This window comes from Protopterus annectens, chromosome 11.part0, assembly GCF_019279795.1.
Source record: "Protopterus annectens isolate FY-2018-M chromosome 11.part0, PAN1.0, whole genome shotgun sequence".
Classification (NCBI taxonomy): domain Eukaryota; kingdom Metazoa; phylum Chordata; order Ceratodontiformes; family Protopteridae; genus Protopterus; species Protopterus annectens.
In genome coordinates this window covers 336,078,979-336,102,815 of record NC_056745.1, presented here as the reverse complement: position 1 = coordinate 336,102,815, position 23,837 = coordinate 336,078,979, and the positions used below count along the sequence as shown (strand labels likewise).

Sequence of the window (23,837 nt, the reverse complement as noted above, 5' to 3'; positions counted from 1 at the left end):
ACATCATAGTCCACAGGGACTCCTGTCTGATCTCGTCTGTCAACCTGTCCATCACCATTGCAAATAAGAAAGGGCTCAGAGCTGATCCTTGATGTAATCCCACCTCCACCTTAAATGCATACGTCACTCCCACCGCAGACCTCACCACTGTCATACTGCCCTCATACATATCCTGTACCACTCTTACATACTTCTCTGACACTCCGGACTTCCTCATACAATACCACAACTCCTCTCTAGGCACCCTGTCATATGCTTTCTCTAAGTCCACAAAGACACAATACAACTCCTTCTGACCTTCTCTGTACTTCTCCATCGACACTCTCAGAGTAAACATCGCATCTGTAGTGCTCTTTTCTGGCATGAAACCATACTGCTGATCACTAATCATCACCTCCCTTCTTAACCTAGCTTCCGCTACTCTTTCCCATAACTTCATGCTCTGACTGATCAAGTTAATCCCTCTGTAGTTACTACAGCTCTGCACATCACCCTTATTCTTAAAAATCGGTACCAAAACACTTTTTCTGCATTCCTCAGGCATCCTTTCACTTTCCAAGATTTCATTAAACAATCTAGTTAAAAACTCCACTGCCATTTCACCTAAACACCTCCATGCTTCCACAGGTATGTCATCTGGACGAACAGCCTTTCCATTCTTCATCCTCTTCATAGCTATCCTTACTTCCTCCTTGCTAATCCACTGCACTTCATAATTCACTATCCGCACATCATCCAACCTTCTCTCCCTCTCATTCTCTTCATTCATCAACCCCTCAAAGTACTCTTTCCATCTGCTCAACACACTCTCCATGCGTGTGAGTACGTTTTCCTCATTATCCTTTATCACCCTTACCTGCTGCACATCTTTACTATCTCGGTCCCTCTGTCTAGCCAATCGGTACAGGTCCTTTTCTCCCTTCTTAGTGTCCAACCTTTCATACAACTCCTCATACGCTATATCCTTAGCCTTCGCCATCTGTCTCTTTGCCATGCACCTCATCTCCTTATACTCTTTTCTACTTTCTTCATCTCTCTGACAATCCCACTTCTTCTTCGCCAACCTCTTTCTCTGTATACTCTCCTGTACTTCTTCATTCCACTACCAGGTCTCCTTGTCCTCCTTCCTCTTTCCAAATGTCACACCAAGCACCTTTCTAGCCATCTCCCTTACTAGCTCTGCTGTAGTTACCCAGCTATTCGGTAACTCTTCACTGCCACCCAGTGCCTGTCTGCTGAATTTAATATACAGCTGAATTTACTTTAATGTATTACAAAAGCACTAACAAACACACCCCTATTTATACATCAAATGTCACATGATACAAATTCAAATTTAAAACCACAAATTTAAAGACACAACACATATAAAAGACATATAAAGTTAATTTAAAAACATAAATAATACATATTAAAACTGTACTTTAATACTAGTAACTACCTTCTTAGGGATCTCCTCTTTAATTTAGGTACTAATGGAACTGATTCATTAAGCCCATATCCTACATCAGCCCTAAACCTCACTATCCATGAGGATTCCAAATCCTTGGTCTTAGCATGTATATCACCCTGCCTCACATTCATAAACCCTAGCAATTACTAAAAATTTAAAGCCATGACTAGAGTCAGTACTCAAAACATGCTTCACCAATGCACTAACCACATTGCCTTTATTCATATGGTAGATATGTTCTCTTATGCGTTCTCTGAACTTTTTGCATACAACGCAGTAAGCTAAATAAACAATATGTGAGGTTTCACATGTAGCTGCTATTGTGAAATTATAACATCTACCTTGGTCGGGATGTTCAAATTTGCAACTGCTGTCAATATATACACACCAGTTGCAATGACCACATGGTTTAGTTCCAACTAAATAAATATTCCTATTAGCATCCTAGTAAAGGCAATGTGGTTAGGGGGTTGGAGAACAATACTAATATCGTTATCACACCCGCGGATAAAGGCGGACCAACAGTGTTATTAGATAGGACCTGGTTGTTGTTGTGTCTTTCGGCTTTTCCCGGTTAGGGGTCGCCACAGAGGAACTCCGGTCCGCTAATGATTGGCAGTGGATTTTTACGTGCAGAGTTGCCAGCCCTGACGCACAACCTTCAACAAAGGCACGCCCATTCACGCATGTCTCCACACAGAAGACGCTCTAGTTAGAAATTGGTGCACTGAGACTATCTCTCTCTCTCTATATATATATATATATATATATATATATATATATATATATATATATATATATATATATATATAGAAACATATGAGACCGGTATTAATAAATTAACACGTATTAAGGGACACCGAACATTTTCTTAGAGACTTGCATGAATATGTCTTTAATAGTTTGAATGAGGATGTGGTTTTTGTTACTATGGATGTGGTGTCTTTATTTACTGTTATACACAATTTAGATGGCCTTAATAAAGTGACTCAATTTTTGCAGCGGTTTACAGATTACGCGCACACACACACACACACACACACACACACACACACACACACACACACACACACACACACACACACACACGTGTGCAATATAGGTGCATACAATCCATTATTTATAATAAACAACATAGTAGACAAGCATCATTAATGTATACATTCTTGTAAATGTTGCTTAATGTTTTATTTATTCACTGTCGCACACTGGCTATGTGTTGCATATGCACTCTTTGTCATTGTCTTTATGTCAGTATTTTTTTTTCTTTATATTGCTAAGTACATTTACTACTTGTTATCTTTGCTAATGTAGCCTGAGTTATCGCTGAAAAGGGCCCTTGGTCCAGTTCACTTTCCCGGTTATTAAAGTATAAATAAATATGAAACAGAAAAAAGGGGGGGGGGTGAACACGACAGAAATAATTAAGGAACTAGTAAAACACATTTTAATTCTGCATCATTCATGAAACAGAAAAAAACTTGGAGTCCTACTACTTCTCACCTGTAAATATACAGCAACGATCACTTACTGCAGTTAGTTTTCATACCTCAGCGTGAGAGTATCAAAACCAAAACTGGACACAACCACCACGATGTTATAAAACCAGTATTTAATGTTGAAGTAAAACAAAATGAGATAAAATAAGCGCTTTCACATGCTACACGGGCATGCTTCTTCAGATTTCACAAACACATTTTCAAACAGTTCTTAAGTACTAACTGCACAACCAAATAATTGAATAATGGATACAATAATTGAATTCAATAATTGATTGATTGAGCAAGCAATATTTAAGGCAACCAGCTCCTGGTTGAAAGCCAGATATAAAGTGAATCATATATAATGAAATGTGTGTATGTGTATCCTGAATACAAAAAATACAATGTGATAAGTAGTATAAAGTAATAATAATTGACTAAAAATTAATAATTTAAACAAAACACAATTTGCAACATCATATTACACTATCCGATGTAAAAATATATAAAATATATCAAAACACTATTTACTAAAATGCGTGTACTAACGTACATCTACACCCAGGGTATAAATTTGGGTCCTTAAGCATGTCCAGTGCTTATAATTCATTACCTCTTAAAACATTAATGGAGAGAATATTAATAATATATATAGTATGTAGTATAAAAATACAATATAGAAATATATATATATATATATATATATATATATATATATATATATATAGTTGAACCCAAAAATACATCTAAATACGTGCATCCAGTATTGGTTTAATGCTAATAGACTGGTTGAGCCCTGGTTCTACATGTGCTCTCATTCTAAAGATCCATTCAAGCTCAACTGATTCTAAGTGATTCAGGTTACTGCCCCTCGTTTATTCTGCAATATCATCTGTAACACCCTGAACCTAAAAGTATGACCTACATTTAAACTAACATGTCTGGCCAACGCGTTCTGGTTGTTAATTTTCCTGATATCGTATATATGATTATATATTCTGTCTTTTAACCTCCTCGCTGTCATGCCCACATAAAACCCTGTACATTTTGTGCATGTAGCTAAGTAAATTAGATTCTTACTATCGCATGTAGCATAGAACTTAGGTTTAAACTCAAACATCATGGTAGGGTGAACAAAATGTTGTTCGAATGTTATATATCTACACATGTTACATCTCATACAGCAAAAAGTACCCATTTTATTTATACTTAATCTATTGATTCTATCTTTTGTGTGTTCCTTACATAATACCCTTTTTAAATTCTTACTATTTCTATAGTTGAATCTTGGTTTATGTCCCACTATATTCAATGTTTTAGCATCTATGGTGAGTACACTCCAATGTTTGCTTATTATGTCCACCACTTTCCTGTTGTCATTAGTGTATCTCGTAATAAACGGGGTTATAATATCATAACTCCCTCTTGATCTATTATTTGCATGATTCATGGTGATTTTAGTATTCTCATTTATATTACCATAATGGAGCATCTAACTTTATTTATCATAGAATCATTATACCCCCTGTCTAAAAACAGGGTGTGTAGATCATCAGGCTGTCTCTGTAAGTCAGAATTCTCTTTACATAACCTATATATTCTGACAAACTGTCCTTTTACCACATTAGGAAAGACATGTCTAGGGTGCATGCTACTATAACATAAAAGTGTATTCCTCCAACAAGGTTTTCTGTATAGACTCGTGGAGAGACCACCATCCATCATCCTGGTTATTTTAACATCCAAGAAACATACTTCTCTTGCAGAGATTTCTGAGGTAAATCTCAAAAAATCAGTAGTCGACTCCAAGAAACTGATAAACTCTAAGAGATCCATCTCAGTTCCTTTCCAAAATAGTAGTATGTCATCAACAAATCTTTTATATAGTAGCACTTGTTGGTAATATGTGCTACTAAATAAAAACTCCCTCTCCCAATAATGTACCACTAGATTCGCGTAAGAGTTGGCACAGGGGGTGCCCATTGCTACCCCCCACTTTTGTGCATAAAGTTTATCACGATATATAAACACATTATTGTTGAGGATGGTATCCAATAAAGTACATACCAATAACTCTTGTTCATTCGTTACCCCTTCTGTTATTGATAGCATACTCCTAACTGCTTCTATGCCGTAGTCATTGGGGATTGCTGTAAATAAATTCCTTACATCTAAAGTTACCATTAAGTAAGAAGTATCTTTAAATTTATCCCTGATGGTTGATGTATCATGGATTAGCTGGTAGCTATCTTTTAAGATGCTCGGAATATTACGAACAATAGGTCCTAGTATGCTCTCTAGATATTGTGATATCCTTTCAGTCACCCAGCCCTCACCTGCTACAATAGGTCTCATGGGGAGGGGAAAAACATCTTTATGTTTTTTGGGAAGACCCTTAATACATGGTATTGTGGGAAATTCAACCAGAAAAAAATCATATAGCTTCTTGGTGACCTGCCTGCACATCAATAGATCATAAATATCATCATATACTTTGTTAATGATTTTCATGAGTGATCCAAAACCTATCTCTACATAAGTATTAATATCACATAGCAAAGTCAACATTGCATGGTCATAATCTACATCATCCATTACCACTATCCCTCCCCCCTTATCAGCAGGTTTTATTACTATGTCATTATTAGAAGTTAGGTTACTCAAAGAGCTTCTCTCTTCTTGGCTTAAATTAAAGTACATGCATCTAGGTCCTTGTTTAGAAAAATATGCATAGAAATCATTCTCACATAGATTAATATAACATTCAACATTAGTTGGTATTTGTGGACAAAAAGAACTTTTACGTTTAAAACGATCCATCAAACAATCATTATTATTCTTATTGTTAGTGTGCATTAACTTTAATGCCACTGAGCGACCAAAAGGTCTGAGATCAACTAAAAGTTCGCTGAGTTTACTTGCCTGCTAAGTACATTTACTACTTGTTATCTTTGCTAATGTAGCCTGAGTTATCGCTGAAAAGGGCCCTTGGTCCAGTTCACTTTCCCAGTTACTAAAGTATAAATAAATATGAAACAGAAAAAAGGGGGGGGTGAACATGACAGAAATAATTAAGGAACTAGTAAAACACATTTTAATTCTGCATCATTCATGAAACAGAAAAAAACTTCACACTGAAGGCACTGGGAAGTAACTTAGTTTGGAGTCCTACTACTTCTCACCTGTAAATATACAGCAACGATCACTTACTGCAGTTAGTTTTCATACCTCAGCGTGAGAGTGTGGGGAAACATCTGACAATTGTTTTAAAACTACAAAATAATCCATCTACAGAAGCCTGCTATTTACCTACTTCTTTTTGTTAGAAGTAACTAACAGTCACTTATAGCATAAAACAAGCTCTGATAGACACATAAATGAGGATCAGTCAGGGAAATATAGAAGTCGCTCTGTTATAAAAGGTGTGTTTAGATGACAGTACTTCACAGTCCTCCCATTCTATTTTAATGGCATAAGAAAACAACAACACTCTTATGTCTAGCATGACTCATACAAAGAGGACTTGAAATGTATTCTGGGAAGAAGAATGAACAAGATCACATTACCAAGGCAGACCCCATCATCCACCATTTTAAGGGAAATGCATTAAAATTGTAAAAAAAAGCCTTTGGGTGATTTTGAGGCATTAAAACAGCTCAAAAAACAAAGATACAATGAAAAAACTTAAAGAGGAAAGTTTGTAGGAAAACAAAAGTTACCCTTCAAGATGAGAAAATCTCCTCTGACATTTTAATTCATACTCATTCTAGAACTTCCTGCATTTACAGTGTTACTTTTTCTCAAATGGAGGTACCAGTGACTGTGTGTTTATGCAAATGAAGCATTGTGATTGGTGACATTTTTTTAACCTTTTTACCTCCTATATCCTGTTAGCTATTAGCATTCCCACCCACAATCAATAAGCCCACTATTCCCCTGTGAGGTGAGAGACCACCATCCATACAGCCACGAGAGGTTTTCTTATTTATAACACTAATCCCTCCTCTCAGCAGCTGTCATGTGTACTTGCAGATGCGAGGGCTGCAATGCCTTCCTCTGGGGGTGTGCATGTTCCTGCACATATTCCGTGAAAGCTATGATGCAAACACAGCTTAGAAAGTACAGTTGTGTACACTTACCATAAATGTAGATGTTCGAGTGTATTTACTGTTGCAGTCATTACATTTGGGTTATCTGCTGGCAGGTAGCCCTCAGCCGGCCTGAATACCAGGGTCTTGGATTCAAGCATCGGATGCTGTCTCTTCTTCCATGACGTCAGGTCGTCAGGGGTATAAAACATGCAGCCAACGTTATTACATCAGTTTTTCTTGCACCAGATGTCAGGTGCCCCCACAATGGGAAGCAATTATATGTTATGGTACACCTCCATCAAAAAGCAAATACACCAGAAAGCTTAAATACACCAAACCAGAAGGAAAGGTAGAGCCAAGAGAAGTTAGGGGGCTGGAGGGAGGGTAAACAGGACTGCAACAGTGAATACACTTGAACATCTACATTTATAGTAAGGGTACACAACTGAATTCTGTTTTTCGTGTTTCACTGCTGCAGTCATCACATTTGGGTTTATTCCCAAAGCTAAGGAAGGGAGGAGGAAGTTAGAGAGCATTATGGCCAGCTATTAAGCCCTGCAAAACTGCAGTGGCAAAACCAGCTCTGATTTAGAAAAAATAGGCATGTGGTAATGTTTGGTGAAGGTATGTACAGAGCTCCAGGTAGCAGCTTCTAGGATGTCCTTGGTAGGGACTCCTCTGAGAAAGGCTGTAGAGGTAGATGCAGCCCTGGTGGAATGTGATCTTATCCCCTGTGGGGTAGGTGTTCCATGGTACTTGTAGCAGAAATAAATGCAATGGACTATCCATTTAGAAATGGTTTGCTTTGAAATGGCCTTCCCCTCTGCCCCTGCAGCAAAGCCAACTAGCAGTTGTTCAGATTTTCCGAGAGGCTTAGTCCTGTCCAAATAAAATCTAAGTTACCTGTACACATCCAGAGAGTGCAGTATTCGTTCTCCAGTGTTTTGTGGATTAGGGAAAAAAGTAGGCAAATGAATGGACTGATTTAGGACCACATGAGACACCACCTTGGACATGAAGGAAGGACTGGTCCTGAGGGAAGTCCTGTCTGCGTGGAAGATAATGAAGGGTTCCACTGCCATAAGGTTCTGTAATTCAGACACTCTTCTTGCTGAAGTGGTGGCTAGAAGGAAGACTGTTTTCCAGGAAAGGAATTTCAACTTTGCAGTTGCAGCTGGCTCAAAGGGAGGGAGAGTGAGCTTTTCCAATACAAAGTTAAGGTCCCAGGCTGGAGTAGGGGCTCTCCTAGGGGGTCTTAAATTTTTGGCCCCTCTAAGGAATTGCTTTAGCAGGGGGTGATAAAAGAGGGGTGGCTCAGTATTATAATGTGCTGAAATGGCAGAGGCATGAATTTTAATTGACGAGTCAGAAACCTGGGAGGCAACTCCCAGATATGCTCTGAGTTAGTGCAAAATGACAAAAAATACACTGAACCCACAGACATTGCCAACATCCTGGTAGAAAGGTTCAGTGCAAACTTCTCCCCCCTTCCCCCCCCAAAAGAGCAAATGTCTATCCCAACAGAGTGTAGCCTTCCTGAGATCACAGATGCACAGGTGAGAGCTACCCTCTCCAAAGCAAAAAACACAGCACCAATGGGACCAGACGGTGTCCCGGGCTGCATCTTACACGAGCTCCAAGAAGAACTAAACCCTCATACAAAGTCACTGTTCAATCTCAGCCTTACTACAGGATATGTACCCAAGGAATGGCGTACAGCAACAGTGGTCCCACTCCACAAAGGTGGTGCCACAACAGACCCCGGAAACTATCGCCCTATAAGCCTGACTAGCCTGGTCTGCAAAGCTATGGAGCGTATCGTGGAAATCATAAACAAAGACATTGGGAACCTCCAGACACTGGATCCTACCCAATTCGGCTTTGTTAAGGGCAGATCTTGCCTATTGAACCTGGTCGACTTCTTTGAAACAGTTACCAAAGCAATAGATGAAGGGAAGGTAGTCCACACAGCCTACCTGTACCTCGCAAAAGCCTTTGACACAATACCCCACTCGGGCATCATAAATAAGCTCACCAGCTTAAATATCAACCCCTATGTCACAAGATGGGTTGCAAACTGGCTCAGGGATAGAACCCACATGGTCAGAATAGCAGGTGCCATGTCAGACTCTAAACCAGTTACAAGTGGCGTCCCACAAGGCTCAGTCCTGGGACCTCTCTTGTTCGGTATATATTTCTCAGAGGTACAGGCAAACATGGGTGGACTATGGCTGACCAAGTTCACAGATGACTGCAAACTGGGTGCGTAATCGACTCTCCAGCTGACACAAGCATCCTCCAAAAGGGTCTCACAGAGATGGATAACTGGTGCCAGAGCCATGGCCTAAAGCTAAATGCCAAAAAGGGCATAGTCATCCCCTTTGGGAAAAACAAAGTGCCCACAAATTGCCACATAGGTGGTAATCTATTAAGTACGGAAGAAGTAATTGGGGACTTGGGGACCCAAGTAGATAGCAATCTCTCCTTTGACAATCACGTTGCCAAAGTGGTTAGAAAGACCTTCTATATAGCCCACCTTATCATGAAAGGATTCACATCTAGATCAAGAGAGGTTATTGTGGCCCTCTACTCATCACTTATCAGGCCCATAATTGAATACAATGCCCCATTTGGGATGTACCTTACCCGACACCTGCAGCAACTGGAAAGACCCCAAAAGTACCTCACCAAGAGGATCAAGGGGCTGAAACAGATGCCCTATGCAGCTCGGCTAAAGAAACTCCAGCTCTACTCAGTTGTGTACCGCCTACTCAGAGGCGATCTGTGTCTGATGTATAAAGCCATGTCCAACCCAGAATTAACTGACATGCTTCACCTCAGGAAATCCAAATCCCTTAGAGCTACACACTCCAGGGACTTGAACCTCAGCACAGAAATAAATAGGACATGCTGGAGGGACAGATTCATATCCCAGAGGCTCCCCTCACTCTGGAACAAAATCCCAATCCATGTTAGGCAGAGCCCCTCACTGACCCTCTTCAAGAGAAATCTTGACGAGTGGATGGGAGATCGTAAGTTTACCCCTGGGATCTCTTCTGTGTCCCTGCTTGACAAGAGGTACAGTAAACTAACCTTAAAAGGGCTACCTTCTGTGACCTACTATACAGAGGCACAGTCAACTAATCTAAAAGGGTGGCGAAAGCCAAACACACTCTGGCTAGGCTTATAAATGCCCTAGGGCAGATAGCCTAGTATCAACCTATGAACCTATGAGAAGGATAGGCCCTTGGGGAGCATTTCTGTTAAGTAGTGAAGAATATGAGGTAAGCTGGGCACAGTTGCGCCCATCCCCTGAGTCTGGCTCCAGGAACAGTATATTTTCCACTTTTCAGCATACGATTTTCTAGTACTAGGCCTCCTTGCCTGCAGAATGACATCTAGAACCTGCTTACTGAGGGATGCTATTGGAGAGCTTAAGGAATTAGCCAGGCTACAAAGTTCAGGGTTTGAAGCTGAGAGTGCAGAATCTGGCCCGCCTGCTGGGACAGCAGGGAAGGGGTCTGAGGCAGGTGCCATGGTTCCAGTAGTGTCATACTGCACAAGAGGGGGTAACCAGTGCTGGCATGGCCAGTCTGGTGCAATCAGTATTGTCCTTGGCTTGTCCTGTTTGATCTTTTGCAGAACTTTGAGAGGAGAGGCAGAGGGGGAAAGGCATAAACTGAGAGGCTTTCCCAGGTAAAGGATAGGGCATCCACTTTCCAGGCTCAACTGTGGGAAGTCCTTGTGCAGAATTTGTCCAATTGGTAGTTCTGAGTGGAGGCAAACAGGTCTACCTCTGGAATCCCCCCCATTTGTTCCTCAAGAGTTTGAATATTTTTGGTTCCAGTTTCCATTCGTGTGGGTCCATGAGATTTCTGCTCAGGATGTCTGCCAGTGAATTTAGCTTGCTTGGCAGGAATTGAGCTTGCAGGTGCACTTGGTAGCTCAAGGCTGTGTTCCACAGTGCCATGGCTAGTCTGCAGAGAGGGCATGAGTGGGGTCCCCCCTGCTTGTTTATGTATCACATAACTGTGGTGTTGTCTGTCTTTACCAATAATTGTCCTGGAAGAATGCGGTCTTTGAAGGCTGTCAGGAAATTGTGTACAGCTAACACTTCTTTTTGGTTGATATGCAGGTGCATCTGTCTCGGGTTCCATTTGCCCTGAATGCACTGCCCTGCCAAGTGAGCCCCCCCATGCATAGTCTGATGCATCTGTTGTTAGGGTTTGGGCGGCAGGGGGTAGAGTGAGAGGGAGCCCCTTGTTGTGGTAGCAGGCCTCTGCCCACCAAAGGAACTCTGTCTTTATACAAGGAATGATAGGAATCATTAATTCCAAGTCCTGAGAATGCTGACACCATAGGCTTTTTAGATGTCATTGTAGTTTCCTCATATGCAGTCTTGCATATGGGATTAGTAAAATGCAAGAGGCCATGAACCCCAGGGCTTGCAGAATTTTCCTTGCGGATAGCTGGGTCTTTGTGGCCAATAGTTTGAAGTAGGTTGTCAAATAAACTTGTTTCTCTGAAGTGAGGAAAGCCATCTGGGAAGTTGTGTTCAAGCTTGCTCCCAGGAATACAATCTGTTGGCAGGGTACTAGGTGAGATTTCTTTTCATTTATGGTATACCCTAGAGAGGTAAGAAGTTTCTTTACGAATGCCAGATGTTTTAATAGCAAGTCTTGGCTTTCTGCCTGAATCAGACAATCATCCAAGTATGGGTATATTTGAATTTTTCTCTGCCTGCAAAATGCAATAGCTGGAGCTAGACACTTTGTGAATACCCAGGGTGCAGTAGATAAGCCAAAGGGAAGTGCAGAAAACTCGTAGGCATATCCTGCATGATTCCCTTATTGGAATGTGAAGGTAAGCTTCCTTTAAGTCTAAGGTTGCCAACATGGCATCTTTGCCTAGCATAGGAAGCAGTTCGTTGAAGTGTTAGCATTTTGAATTTTGGGATTACCAAAAAGGTGTTTAGACTAGAGAGGTCCAGGATAGGATGCCAGGAGCTGTCTTTTCTGGGTACCAGGAAAAGTCTTGAATAAAAACCTTGTCCCCTTTCTTCTGCTGGGACAGGCTGAATAGCCCTGATACTTAGAAGAGAGAGAACCTGGTGTTGGGCCTCTGCCCACTGATTTGGGGGTAGGTCTGGCCAACCGTTTGGGGTTGGTAGGGTGTGGAAGTGGAATCTGTATCCTTGGGAAACTATACTCAAAACCCATTTGTCCTGGGTAATAAGTTTCCAGTTTTTTGCATGCAGGGCGAGCTTTCCTCCTAAAGGAGCAGGCAGTTGAGCAGGGCTTGGAAGGGTTAAGGTTAAGTCATTGTGCCATTTTTCCGTAGGGGGGTGCCTTACTACTCCCTGCTTTGGAAGTGGGAGCCCTCAACTGCTTAGGCCTGTGCGTAGCCTGAGACAGTAGCCTATGTGGTCTTGTGTTCCTGGGTTTGGACTGAGAAGGCCTGGAAGAGACTGGAAAGGACCAATTCTTTGAAGGCCAATGCCTACTAAATCTGGGAGGGTGTACTTGCAGGAAAACAGTTTGCATAGATTTAGCTTTTTCCTCCATCTTTTTGAGGACTTCTTCTGCTTTGTTGCCAAACAGGCAGTCTTGGTTTAAGGGAGCATCCAGTAATTTAGCTTTAAAATGATCTGGCAAGTTTTGCTCCTTAAGCCAAGCATGCCTTCTAAGTACAGACCCAGTGACAGCAACCCTGCAAGATGCTTCTAAAGAGTCAAAACCACATTGCAAAGTATGTTTACCAATTTGTTCTGCAGAATGCATTAAATCCTGTAATTCTTTGTGTTCAGCACAGTCAGGAATCAACATAATTTTCTGTTTAAGTAGTCCCATAATATGCTGCTAGTACTTTAACATATGAAACTGGCAATTTAAAGCCATAATGGCCAAAGTAGCAGAAGTATATACCTTCTTACCCCATCTGTCCAAAGCTTCAGAATCTTATCAGAAAGGGTAGGATTTTTGGCAGCAGTAGCCTTAATGCCCTTTGGTCCTTGGGAAATGGTCTAGGGATCCGCAGTAGAATTCTTGAAGAGGAACTTGTGAGAGTCAGATACTCTGTAATACCCGTCAGGTTTTCTGGGAGCCGGAGGTAAAGTGTCTGGGGAAAGGCTAGATTCCAAGAGAGCATCATCTGCAATGTCCAGAACAGGAGGGATAGCTAAAGGCCTGTGTTGAGGAAGGAGTAAGCATTCCCTAAGCCTCTTTTTAGAGTCAGAGTAATCCTGGCTTTCCCAGCGGAGATGCTCCCTAAGAGTGTGCAAGGTTTCACCAAAAGAAAAGTCTTCTGGAGGGGAAGCAGAGGGAATGGAATCCTCTGCATCAGAATCCTCATAGGTAGATAAGGGCAAATCCTGCTAATCAGAAGAAACAGAAATATCAGATTCCTGATCAGAAGAATCAGAAGGAAAATCAGTTCTAGGTCTCTTAGAGGGGGTTAACGCTGGCTTCCCCTAATCAAGGTAATGAGGTCTTCAGCCATTCTAAGCATGTTATTTAGGCATATGGGCCTGACCATTTGGTTTGGACATCGATTTTCTAGGCATGGTGCGAGTTTTAGGCCTGGATGAAGAAGATGATGTCGGTTTAAAATGCAAGTCTGTAGGCCTGAAAACACCCTCAGAAGCCGGTGCCTGCAAAGCAGCTCTGGACCCATCCAAGGTAGAGACATCCACAGGTTCCATAGTCGAAGAAGCATCTTGCGGCATACTGGACTCCAAATGGGTCTCAGTAGAGGCCTGCAAATCTGAAGTAGCAGGTATCAGGGGCTGTAAAAGCGCCTGAGTACCAGTGGACTGGTGACTAGCTTAACGAAAGCATCATTGGCAGTTTTGGACCTATGCAGTCTATCTCTGTCTTTATCCTTACGTTTTTTCAGAAGATTGGTAGTCGGATGGCTTACCGAAGCCATTTCGGAGTACGGATACAGAGTACCAAAAAATTTGTTGCAAATATAGCCCAACGAATAGTTCGGGGGTTGAACAAGGCACAAAACCGAAAGCGAGGGATGTCGTGGTCTGGGCCTAAGCAGGGGATGCATTACGAATGAAAATCTTTACGAGGTATTTGCTTTCCACAGGTAAGACAATTGTTAACTTTTACTGACATCGGTTGGAGCAAGAAAAAAGATCCCCAACGGGGTACTTATCTTTTTTTGAAGACTTCTGTTCTGAAACTCGAAAATGAAAATTTCAGGAGTCGGCCGACTGGCACTTGCGAACTGCTTCTGCTTCGGGCACAGCACGGCAAGAAAGACTGATGTAATGGCATCAGCAGCATGTTTTATACCCCTGACGACCTGACATCATGGAAGAAGAGACAGCATCCAACGCAGGAATCCAAGACTCTGGTATTCAGCCTGGCTGAGGGATACCTGCGGGCAGATAACCCAAAGGTGATGACTGCAGCAGTGAAACATGAAGAACATCAGCTAACAACACAACTTGACCCATCTGCTACATGCATCTTCTTCTCCAGTACGTGCCAGTACTGCAATGACAATTCCTCTCCAGTAGGTGCCTGTACTGCAATGACTCAAACCCCTTCTTCCCACAAGACAAGTGACCTGGCTTCAGCAACTCACTCCCACCGATCCCTGGCTTGTCCAGCTTCTTAGCAACTAATTTGATATTGGGTTATCTGGATTGTAGTTGTGGTTTCATCCCTTTACGCCATGAAGCCAGAGATCTGACGTAGTGTAATGACCGGCTTATGATCCCTGATCTTGGAAGATGTTACAGAAGAAATATCAGACCTCTCTGATGGGTTTAGTTCCCGTACATTATACATTCCTGAACAGGAGTCTAATTTTTTTTAAACAATGGGACTTTTAGTTACTCTGATGTAGGTATCAAAAAGGAAACACTATGGTCAAGGTACCTTAATGACTGCTTTGTGACCCCTATTTTTGAAGCTACTGCAGAAACAGTCTTAGGAGGCAAGAGATAATTCTATTTGCCAAATTTGTTTTTTTTTTTTGGATAACACTACAATAAAATGAAGCAATTGGATCTTCAGAGGTATTCACAAAGGTACAAATGAAGATGCAATGTTTTCTTAATAGATCAGAGCGCTAGTACTTTGATGGTTTCAAGGATACTTCAAAGACCAGAAGTGTACACCCTTCTCCATAAAGCTTGTAGATGTCTCCGTTTTTACCAGCACTCACTGATGACTCTGTTGTTTTCCTCTATTCTACCTGTACTTTCCTTAATGTCTATTACCCTAATGGCCCTCATCTTTTCTTGACAGTGTCCCCTGGAGGGTGTTTAAGAATCTTTAAATACCTTTAAAATTTTAAATTAAATTCTAGTGTTGTTCTTTGGTAGTTTCATTTAACTCTCTTTAGTATGCATAAAATAAAATAGAAAATGCAGTGTGAGTTCATGGTTAAACAGGCACTCTTGCGTAATAACTTAAGAAGTCTACCAAAGTATAGTTAATACTGATATGAATAAAACAATTTGACTTTTTTTCAGACATGGTTTAACTAAAGAAAATGCTTTCAATGAAAATGGGATACTGCCCACGATTACACAGCAAAGAATGTCTATGGATTTGAATGAGGGAACTAGCAAATGGCAAAAAAGTACTGAAAAGAGTATGAAAAGAGCATAAAGCAGGAGGGTGACATTCTATGGGAGCATTGTGCTACTTACATATGTACCAGCACAAGCACAAGATAAACACTGGTCCCTGCAGGGGAAAAGTGGAACAGAAAGTGGGTAAACCCAAACGTTATGATATACTGCTACTGAGAACCTTCAAAAGATCTAGCTTTCAGAGTATCTTCAGCCATACTCTGTATGAAAGGAAGGACCGACTTCAGTGGACACCTGACAGCAGAAAGGACCATCAATGTCAGCAATGGGCAGATGCGTATTAAGGGGTGGGTCTATTCCAGCTATATCTGGGTTGCAGCCTACTGGAATTTCCTAGCACATAAAATGCTTCCCATACCAGTAACAAGGCTTTTCAAATGCACCATCATTCAAGGTTACAGACATTTTACCCATCAGTTGGTTTTCCTTGTACTTCTTATTTTAATTCATTGATATATTTAGTAACAGTTTTCCTCTTCTGACTGGACTCTCTGATCAATCTATTTTTGTATTTAGTAGAGAAAATTACTTTTCCTGTTGTTGGTATGGCATTCTTCATTATCCTCGCCACATTGGCAATTGGAAGGTAAATATCTTGCTCTCTGAAGCTTTCTTTAGATTCATTTGACTCGTCATGCTCATTCATACTTTCATCTCCATCTCCTAAAATTCAAGATTTGTAAATTATTACTGTGACAAAGCTGTGAAAGAAATCATTAAGGAAACACTTGCATAGTACATATTCTTCCTTTACAACACATTCAGTTTTATCACCATCTCCCTCCCTCCAAAAGTTATTATGAGCAACACACAATTATGGAAAACACACAGATGAAGTGCCACTAGCTAAAATCTTCAGTCTATTTTCAAATTTGCATTCAGGAAGGATAGTGGCTTTTCTGATTAAAAGCAAACACCTGAACATTACATGCTTTTGTGCCTTTGATCTATTATATGTGGTGGATTTGAAGACCACCCCAACATTTTTGACAAGGAGACTACATTTCTAACCTCATCAAAAAATAACATTTACTTCTACTGTCGTGCACTTATTCAAGCTAGAAATAGCTAAAAAATATGAAGTAAACCTTAAAATTTGTGGCCTCAAGCTGTAAGACTTTCAGGAGCTTCCATACAAACTGCATGCAAGTTTTCTGTCTGCTGGATATATTTTGTTTATTGATATAAAGAAACAGAGCTAAAAGCCTATATACTATTACTTTTATGAAGTTAGACGCTAATTTAGTAAATAAAATGCTTTACCATACATTTATCTGCAAGATGGAAATAAGGTAAGGCCACAGTACAATAAAATGTTAACTATATAGGCATAAGCCGATAAATGGTTTCTGCATTTAAAGGGATACAACATCCTTCTCAGCCATAATATCTACAACTGTAGTAGTAATCAATGTCTATGGTAAGCTAGGGGGTTAACAACTATTATACAATGCCTCCTCTAAAACGTGCATGCTGATTGGCCAGCCCAACCAGCGTGCCCATTGTAAATCCTTCAATATACTAACGGAAAAAGGTCCGGTCGCCCGGACTTTTTCCGTTAGTATAAAACACTGTCTCGCTATGTTAAAAGAGTTTAACATAGCGACACAGGTTTAAAAAAAGCAACGCAGATCTCCGTTGCTTTTTTTTAAAGCTGTCTCGCTATGTTAAACCCATTTAACATAGCGAGACAGTAAAAAGCAACGGAGATCTTGCGTTCTTCGTTGCTTTTGCCCAACTCTGATGTACTCGTGAGGCAAGCGCAGTACATCAGAACTGCCATGAACACCAGACAGCTGCGGAAGGGCAGCAAAGAGGCATTATACAATGCCATTATTTAAGAAAAGTAATTATTTCTTTTCTTAAATAATGTCATTGTATAATAGCAATAACCCACTTCTGGGTGTGGGTAATGCTGGATTTACCCACGGTTGTCTTTGTTTGGTCCCACGGGCTTCGCCCGCGGGACCAAACCACGCCAACCGTGGGTAAATCCAGCATTACCCACACCCAGGCGTGGGTTATTGCTATAGTAGCTCCTGCCATTGAGAAGAAAGATGAAGAGGATATCAGAGAGTTATCAGGCAATGGATCCTACTGAGGGCAAGACTCTATTGCAAAAAAAAAAAAAAAAAAAGAAGCAAGTCTGAAAGGCTCAGCTAATAGCCCAATTCCTTACATGAAAAATAAACAGATGAAAAGTAGAGTTGTGTACACTTACCATAAGTGTAGATGTTCGAGTGTATTCACTGCTGCAGTCATCACACTTGGGTTATTTGCCTGCAGGTAGCCCTCAGCCTGCCTGAATACCAGAGTCTTCGGATTTCTGCGTCGGATGCTGCCGCTTCTTCCTTGTCTTCAGGGGTATAAAACATGCAGCCGACGCCATTACATCATTTTTTTCTTGCCCCAGATGTCAGGTGCCCCCATAACAGGAAGCAACTAAAGGGTATGGTAAAACCCCCATCGAAAAGCAAACACACAGGAAAAAATAGACATAACAACCATAAGGAGAGGTAGAGCCAAGGGAAGTCAGGGGCTGGAGGGAGGGTAACCAGGACTGCAACAGTAAAACCACTTGAACATCTACATTTATGGTAAGTGTACACAACTTTACTATGTTCTTCGTGTTTCACTGTTGCAGTCATCACATTTGGGTCAATTCCCAAAGCTAAAGAAGGGAGGAGGAAGTTAAAGAGCATTAGGGCCAGCTATTAATCCCTGCAAGACTGCAGTGGCAAATCCAGCTCTGGATTTAGAAAGGATAGGCAAGTGGTAATGCTTGGTGAAGATATGTACAGAGCTCCAGGTAGCAGCTTCTAGGATGTCCCTGGTAGGGACCCCTCTGAGAAATGCCGCAGAGGTAGATGCAGCCCTGGTGGAATGTGATCTTATCCCCTGTGGGGTAGGTTTTCCATGGTGCTTGTAGCAGAAATGAATGCAATGGGCTATCCATTTGGAAATGGTTTGCTTTGAAATGGCCTTCCCCTCTGCCCCTGCAGCAAACCTAACTAGCAGCTGCTCAGATTTTCCGGTAGGCTTAGTCCTGTCCAAATAGAATCTAAGTTGTCTGTGCACATCCAGAGAGTGAAGTATTCGTTCCCCTTTGTTTTGTGGATTAGGGAAAAAAGTAGGCAAATTAATGGACTGATTTAGGCCTCAGAAGGCACCACCTTGGGCATAAAGGAAGGGTTAGTCCTGAGGGAAACCCTGTCAGCATGGAAGTTAATGAAGGGTTCCACTGCCACGAGGGCCTGTAATTCAGACACTCTTCTTGCTGAAGTGATGGCGAGAAGGACGGCTGTTTTCCAAGAAAGGAATTTCAACTCACCTGTAACCGCTGGTTCAAAGGGGGGAAAAGTGAGCTTTTCCAATACCAAGTTAAGGTCTCAGGCTGGAGTGGCAGCTCTCCTGGGGGTCTTAAAATTTTGGCCCCTCGAAGGAATTGCTTTAGCAAGGGGTGAGAGGAAAGGGGTAGCTCGGTATTATAATGTGCTGAAATGGCAGAGGCATGAATTGATGAGAAGGATAGGGCCCCTGTGGAGCATTTCTGTTAAGTACTGTAGAATCTGAGGTAAGCTGGGGACCGTTGTGCCCATCCCCTGAGCCAGGCTCCAGGAACAGTATCTTTTCCACTTTTCAGCATAGGATTTTCTAGTACTAGTCCTCCTTACCTCCAGAATGACATCCAGTACCTGCTTACTGAGGGATGCTAAGGGAGAGCTCAAGGAATTAGCCAGGCTGCAAGGTTCAGGGGTTTGAAGCTGAGGGTGCAGAATCTGTCCCGCCTGCTGGAACAGCAGGGAAGGGGTCTGAGGCAGGTGCCATGGTTGTAGCAGTGCCATATTGCACAAGAGGGGGTACCAGTGCTGGCGTGGCCAGTCTGGTGCAAACAGTATTGTCCTTGGCTTGTCCTGTTTGATCTTTAGTAGAACCTTCGAGAGGAGAGGCAGACGCATAAACTGAGAGGCTTTCCCAGGTAAAGGACAGGGCATCCACTTTTCAAGCTTGGCTGTGGGGAGTTCTTGTGCAGAATTTGTTCAATTGGTAGTTCTGAGGGGAGGCAAACAAGTCTATCTCCATTTGTTCCTCAAGAGGTTGAATATTTTGGAATCTAGTTTCCATTTGTGTGGGTCCATGAGATTTCAGCTTAAGTCGTCTGCCAGTGAATTTAGTTTGCCTGGCAGGAATTGAGCTTGCAGGTGTACTTGGTAGCTCAAGGCTGTGTTCCACAGAGCCACGGCTAGTCTGCAGAGAGGGTACGAGTGGGGTCCCCCCTCCTTGTTTATGTACCACATAATTGTGGTGTTGTCTGTCTTTACCAATAGTTGTCCTGGAAGAATATGGTCTTTGAAGGCTGTCCGAGCATTCTGTACAGCTAACAGTTCTTTTTGATTGATATGCAGGTGCATCTGTCTCAGGTTCCATTTGCCCTGAATGCACTGCCTTGCCATGTGAGCCCCCCGTGCAGGTTTGGACAGCAGGGGGTAGAGTGAAAGGGAGTCCCTTGTTGTGGTAGCAGGCCTCTGCCCACCAAAGGAACTCTGTCTTGATACAAGGAATGATAGAAATCATTGTTTCCACGTCCTGATAATGTTGACACCATAGGCTTTTTAGATACCATTGGAGTTTCCTCATATGCAGTCTTGCATGTGGAATTAGTAAAATGCAAGAGGCCATGAACCCCAGGGCTTGCAGAATTTTCCTTGCACATAGCTGCGGTTTTGTGGCCAACAGTTTGAAGTAGGTTGTCAGGTAAACTTGTTTCTCTGGAGTGAGGAATGCCATCTGGGAAGTTGTGTTCAAGCTTGCTCCCAGGAATACAATCTGTTGGCAGGGTACTAGGTGAGATTTCTTTTCAATGATGGTGTACCCCAGTGAGGTTAGAAGTTTCTTTACGAATGCCAGGTGTTGTAATAGCAAGTCCTGGCTTTCTGCCTGAAACAGACAATCGTCCAAATATGGGTAAATCTGAATATTTCTCTGCCTGCAAAATGCAATGGCTGGAGCTAGGCACTTTGTGAATACCCTGGGCACAGTAGATAAGCCAAAGGGAAGTGCAGAGAACTGATAGTGTATGGAACCTGCCCTAAAGCGTAGGTATTTCCTGCAAGATTCCCTTATTGGGATGTGCAGGTAAGCTTCCTTTTAAGTCTAGGGTTGCCAGCCGGGCATCCTTGGCTAGCATGGGAAGAAGCTGCTGCAGAGTTAGCATTTTGACTTTTGGAACTATCAGAAAGGTGTTGAGAATAGAGAAGTCCAGGATAGGATGCCAGGAGTTGTCTTTTCTGGGTACCAGAAAAAGTCTTGAATAAAAGCCTTGTCACCTTTGTTCTGCTGGGACAGGCTGAATAGCCCTGACATTGAGGAGGAGAGAGAACCTGCTGTTGGGCCTCCACCCATTGATTTGGGGGTAGGTCTGGCCAACCATTTGGTGTTGGTAGGGTGTGGAAGTGGAATCTGTATCCTTGGGGAAACTATGTTTAAAACCCATTTGTCCTGGGCAATGAGTTCCCAGTTTTTTGCATGCAGGTCGAGCTTTCCTCTTAAGGGAGCAGGTAGTAGAGCAGGGCTTGGAAGGGTTAAGGTTAAGTCATTGTGCCATTTTAACGTAGGGGGTGTCTTACTACTCCCTGCTTTGGAAGTGGGAGCCCCCCACTGCTTAGGTTTGTGCAAAGCCTGAGACTGTAGCCTAGGTGGTCTGCTGTTCCTGGGTTTGGACTGAAAAGGCCTAGAAGGGACTGGAAAGGACTAGTTCTTAGAAGGCCAATGCCTACTGAATCTGGGAGGCTGTACTTGTAGGAAATCTTTAACAGTTTGCATAGATTTAGCTTTTTCCTCCATCCTTTTGAGGACTTCTTCTGCTTTGTTGCCAAAAAGGCGGTCTTGGTTTAAGGGAGCATCCAGTAATTTAGCTTTTACATGATCTGGCAAGTTTTGTTCCTTAAGCCAAGCATGCCTTCTAAGTACAGACCCAGTGACAGTAATGATGCTTCTACAGCGTCAAAACCACATTGCAAAGTATGTTTACCAACTTGTTCTGCAGAATGCATTAAATTCTGTAATTCTTTGTGTTCAGTACAGTCAGGAATCAACATCATTTTCTGTTTAAGTAGCCCCATAACATGCTGCTGATACTTTAACATATGAAACTGGTAATTTAAAGCCCTGATGGCCAAAGTAGCAGAAGTGTATACTTTCTTACCCACTCTGTCTAAGGCTCTAGAATCTCTATCAGAAGGGGTAGGTTTTTTGGCAGCAATGGCCTTAATGCCTTTTGGTCCTTGGGAAATGGTCTCTGGATCCGCAGAAGGATTCTTGAAGAGGAACTTGTGAGAGTCAGGTACTCTGTAATACCGGTCAGGTTTTCTGGGAGCTGGAGGTAAAGTGTCTGGGGAAAGGCTAGATTCCAAGAAAGCATCATCTACAATGTCCAGAACAGGAGGGATAGCTAAATGCCTGTGTTGAGGAAGGAGTAAGAATTCCCTAAGCCTCTTTTTGGAGTCAGAGTAATCCTGGCTTTCCCAGCGGAAATGCTCCCTAAGAGTGTGCAAGGTTTCACCAAAAGAAAAGTCTTCTGGAGGGGAAGCAGAGGGAATGGAATCCTCTGCATCAGAATCCTCATAGGTAGATAAGGGCATTTCCTGGTAATCAGAAGAAACAGAAATATCAGATTCCTGATCAGAAGAATCAGAAGGAAAATCAGTTCTAGGTCTCTTAGAGGGGGAAGGCTGGCCTAACCTAATCAAGGTAATGAGGTCTTCAGCCATTCTAAGCATTTGTTTTTTAGGCATATGGGCCTGGGCCTGTGGTTTGGTTATTGGTTTTCTAGGCATGGTGCAAGTTTTAGGCCTGGATGAAAACAATGGGGTCAGTTTAATATGAATGTCTGTAGGCCTGAATACACCCTCAGAAGCCGGTGCCTGCACAGTGGCTCCGGACCCATCCAAGGTAGAGACATCCGCAGGTTCCATAGTCAAAGAAACATCTCACGGCATTCTGGACTCCGAATGGGTTTCAGTAGAGTCCTGCGAATCAGAAGTAGTGGGTATCAGGGGCTGCGAAAGCACCTGAGTACCAGCTGACTAGCTTAACGGAAGCGTCATCGGCAGTTTTGGATCTATGCGGTCTGTCTCTGTCTTTATCCTTACATTTATTTGAAAGCTCGGTAGTCGGATGGCTTGACAAAGCCATTTCAGAGTACACAGAATGAGTATGAAAATAATTAGCTGCAAAAATAGCCTGACGACGGATAGTTCAGGCACTGAATAAGGCACAAAACCAACAACGACGGACATCGTGGTCTGGGCCTAAGCAGGGGATGCAGTAAGAATGAAAATCTCTATGAGATATTTGCTTTCCACAGGTAAGACAATTGTTAACTTTTACTGACATCGGATAGAGCAAGAAAAAGGATCCCCAACGGGGTACTTAACTTTTTTGAAGAAATTTGATAACGAAAATTTCCAGAGTCGGCCGACCGGCATGAACTGCTTCTGCTTCAGGCACCGCATGACAAGAAAGACTGGTGTAATGGCGTCGGCTGCATGTTTTATACCCTTGATGACCTGACGTCATAGAAGAAGTGACAGCATCCGATGCAGAAATCCGAAGACTCTGGTATTCAGGCCGGCTGAGGGCTACCTGCAGGCAGATAACCCAAATGTGATGATGTGATGACTGCAACAGTGAAACACGAAGAACATCAAAATGTTCAGCATTTCAAATGGGAACAGACATGCCAGTACAGAAATTCAGGATCAGAATCCTGAAAGCCGCCAAATTTACTTACACAAACTCAATTTGAGGTAATGGCAGATGCAGGAGGGAATTATGGGTAAGGGGAAGCCCGAGCTTTGGATCCAAAGTCTAGAGTGGATGAAATCAGATCCAATGTCAGATCTGGTCCCATTTGTTGAGGAACGGACAGAAGCGATAAAGTACAGTTTTAGTTGTAGTCATACAGTAGTCATTACACTTGGGTTATCCTGCCATCAGGTGGTCCCACAGTCGGCCAGAGTTCCAAAGTCTTGGTCTGGCGTCGGTTGCTGTCGCTTCTTCCCTGACGTCAGTGCACCAGGGGTATACAAGATGCAGCCGATGCCATTTTCTTCAGTTTATCTTGTCACAGATGTCAGGTGCCCCCAAAAGGATAGGCAATACATATTGCTTACAAAGCATACATAAGGTAAAAA

The 23,837-nt window shown here is 42.3% G+C and overlaps 1 protein-coding gene across 2 annotated transcripts in view; it reads right to left on the bottom strand.

The window, feature by feature from the left end:
* The window catches only part of NFYB (nuclear transcription factor Y subunit beta), a 534,217-nt gene that overhangs the window by 314,412 nt on the left and 195,968 nt on the right, over nucleotides 1–23,837 (bottom strand). For both annotated transcript variants that reach the window (XM_044087836.1, XM_044087835.1), the window contains exon 3: nucleotides 16,172–16,305. In XM_044087836.1, coding sequence (XP_043943771.1) covers nucleotides 16,172–16,305 — 134 coding nt within the window. The remainder of the gene's footprint in view (nucleotides 1–16,171; nucleotides 16,306–23,837) is intronic.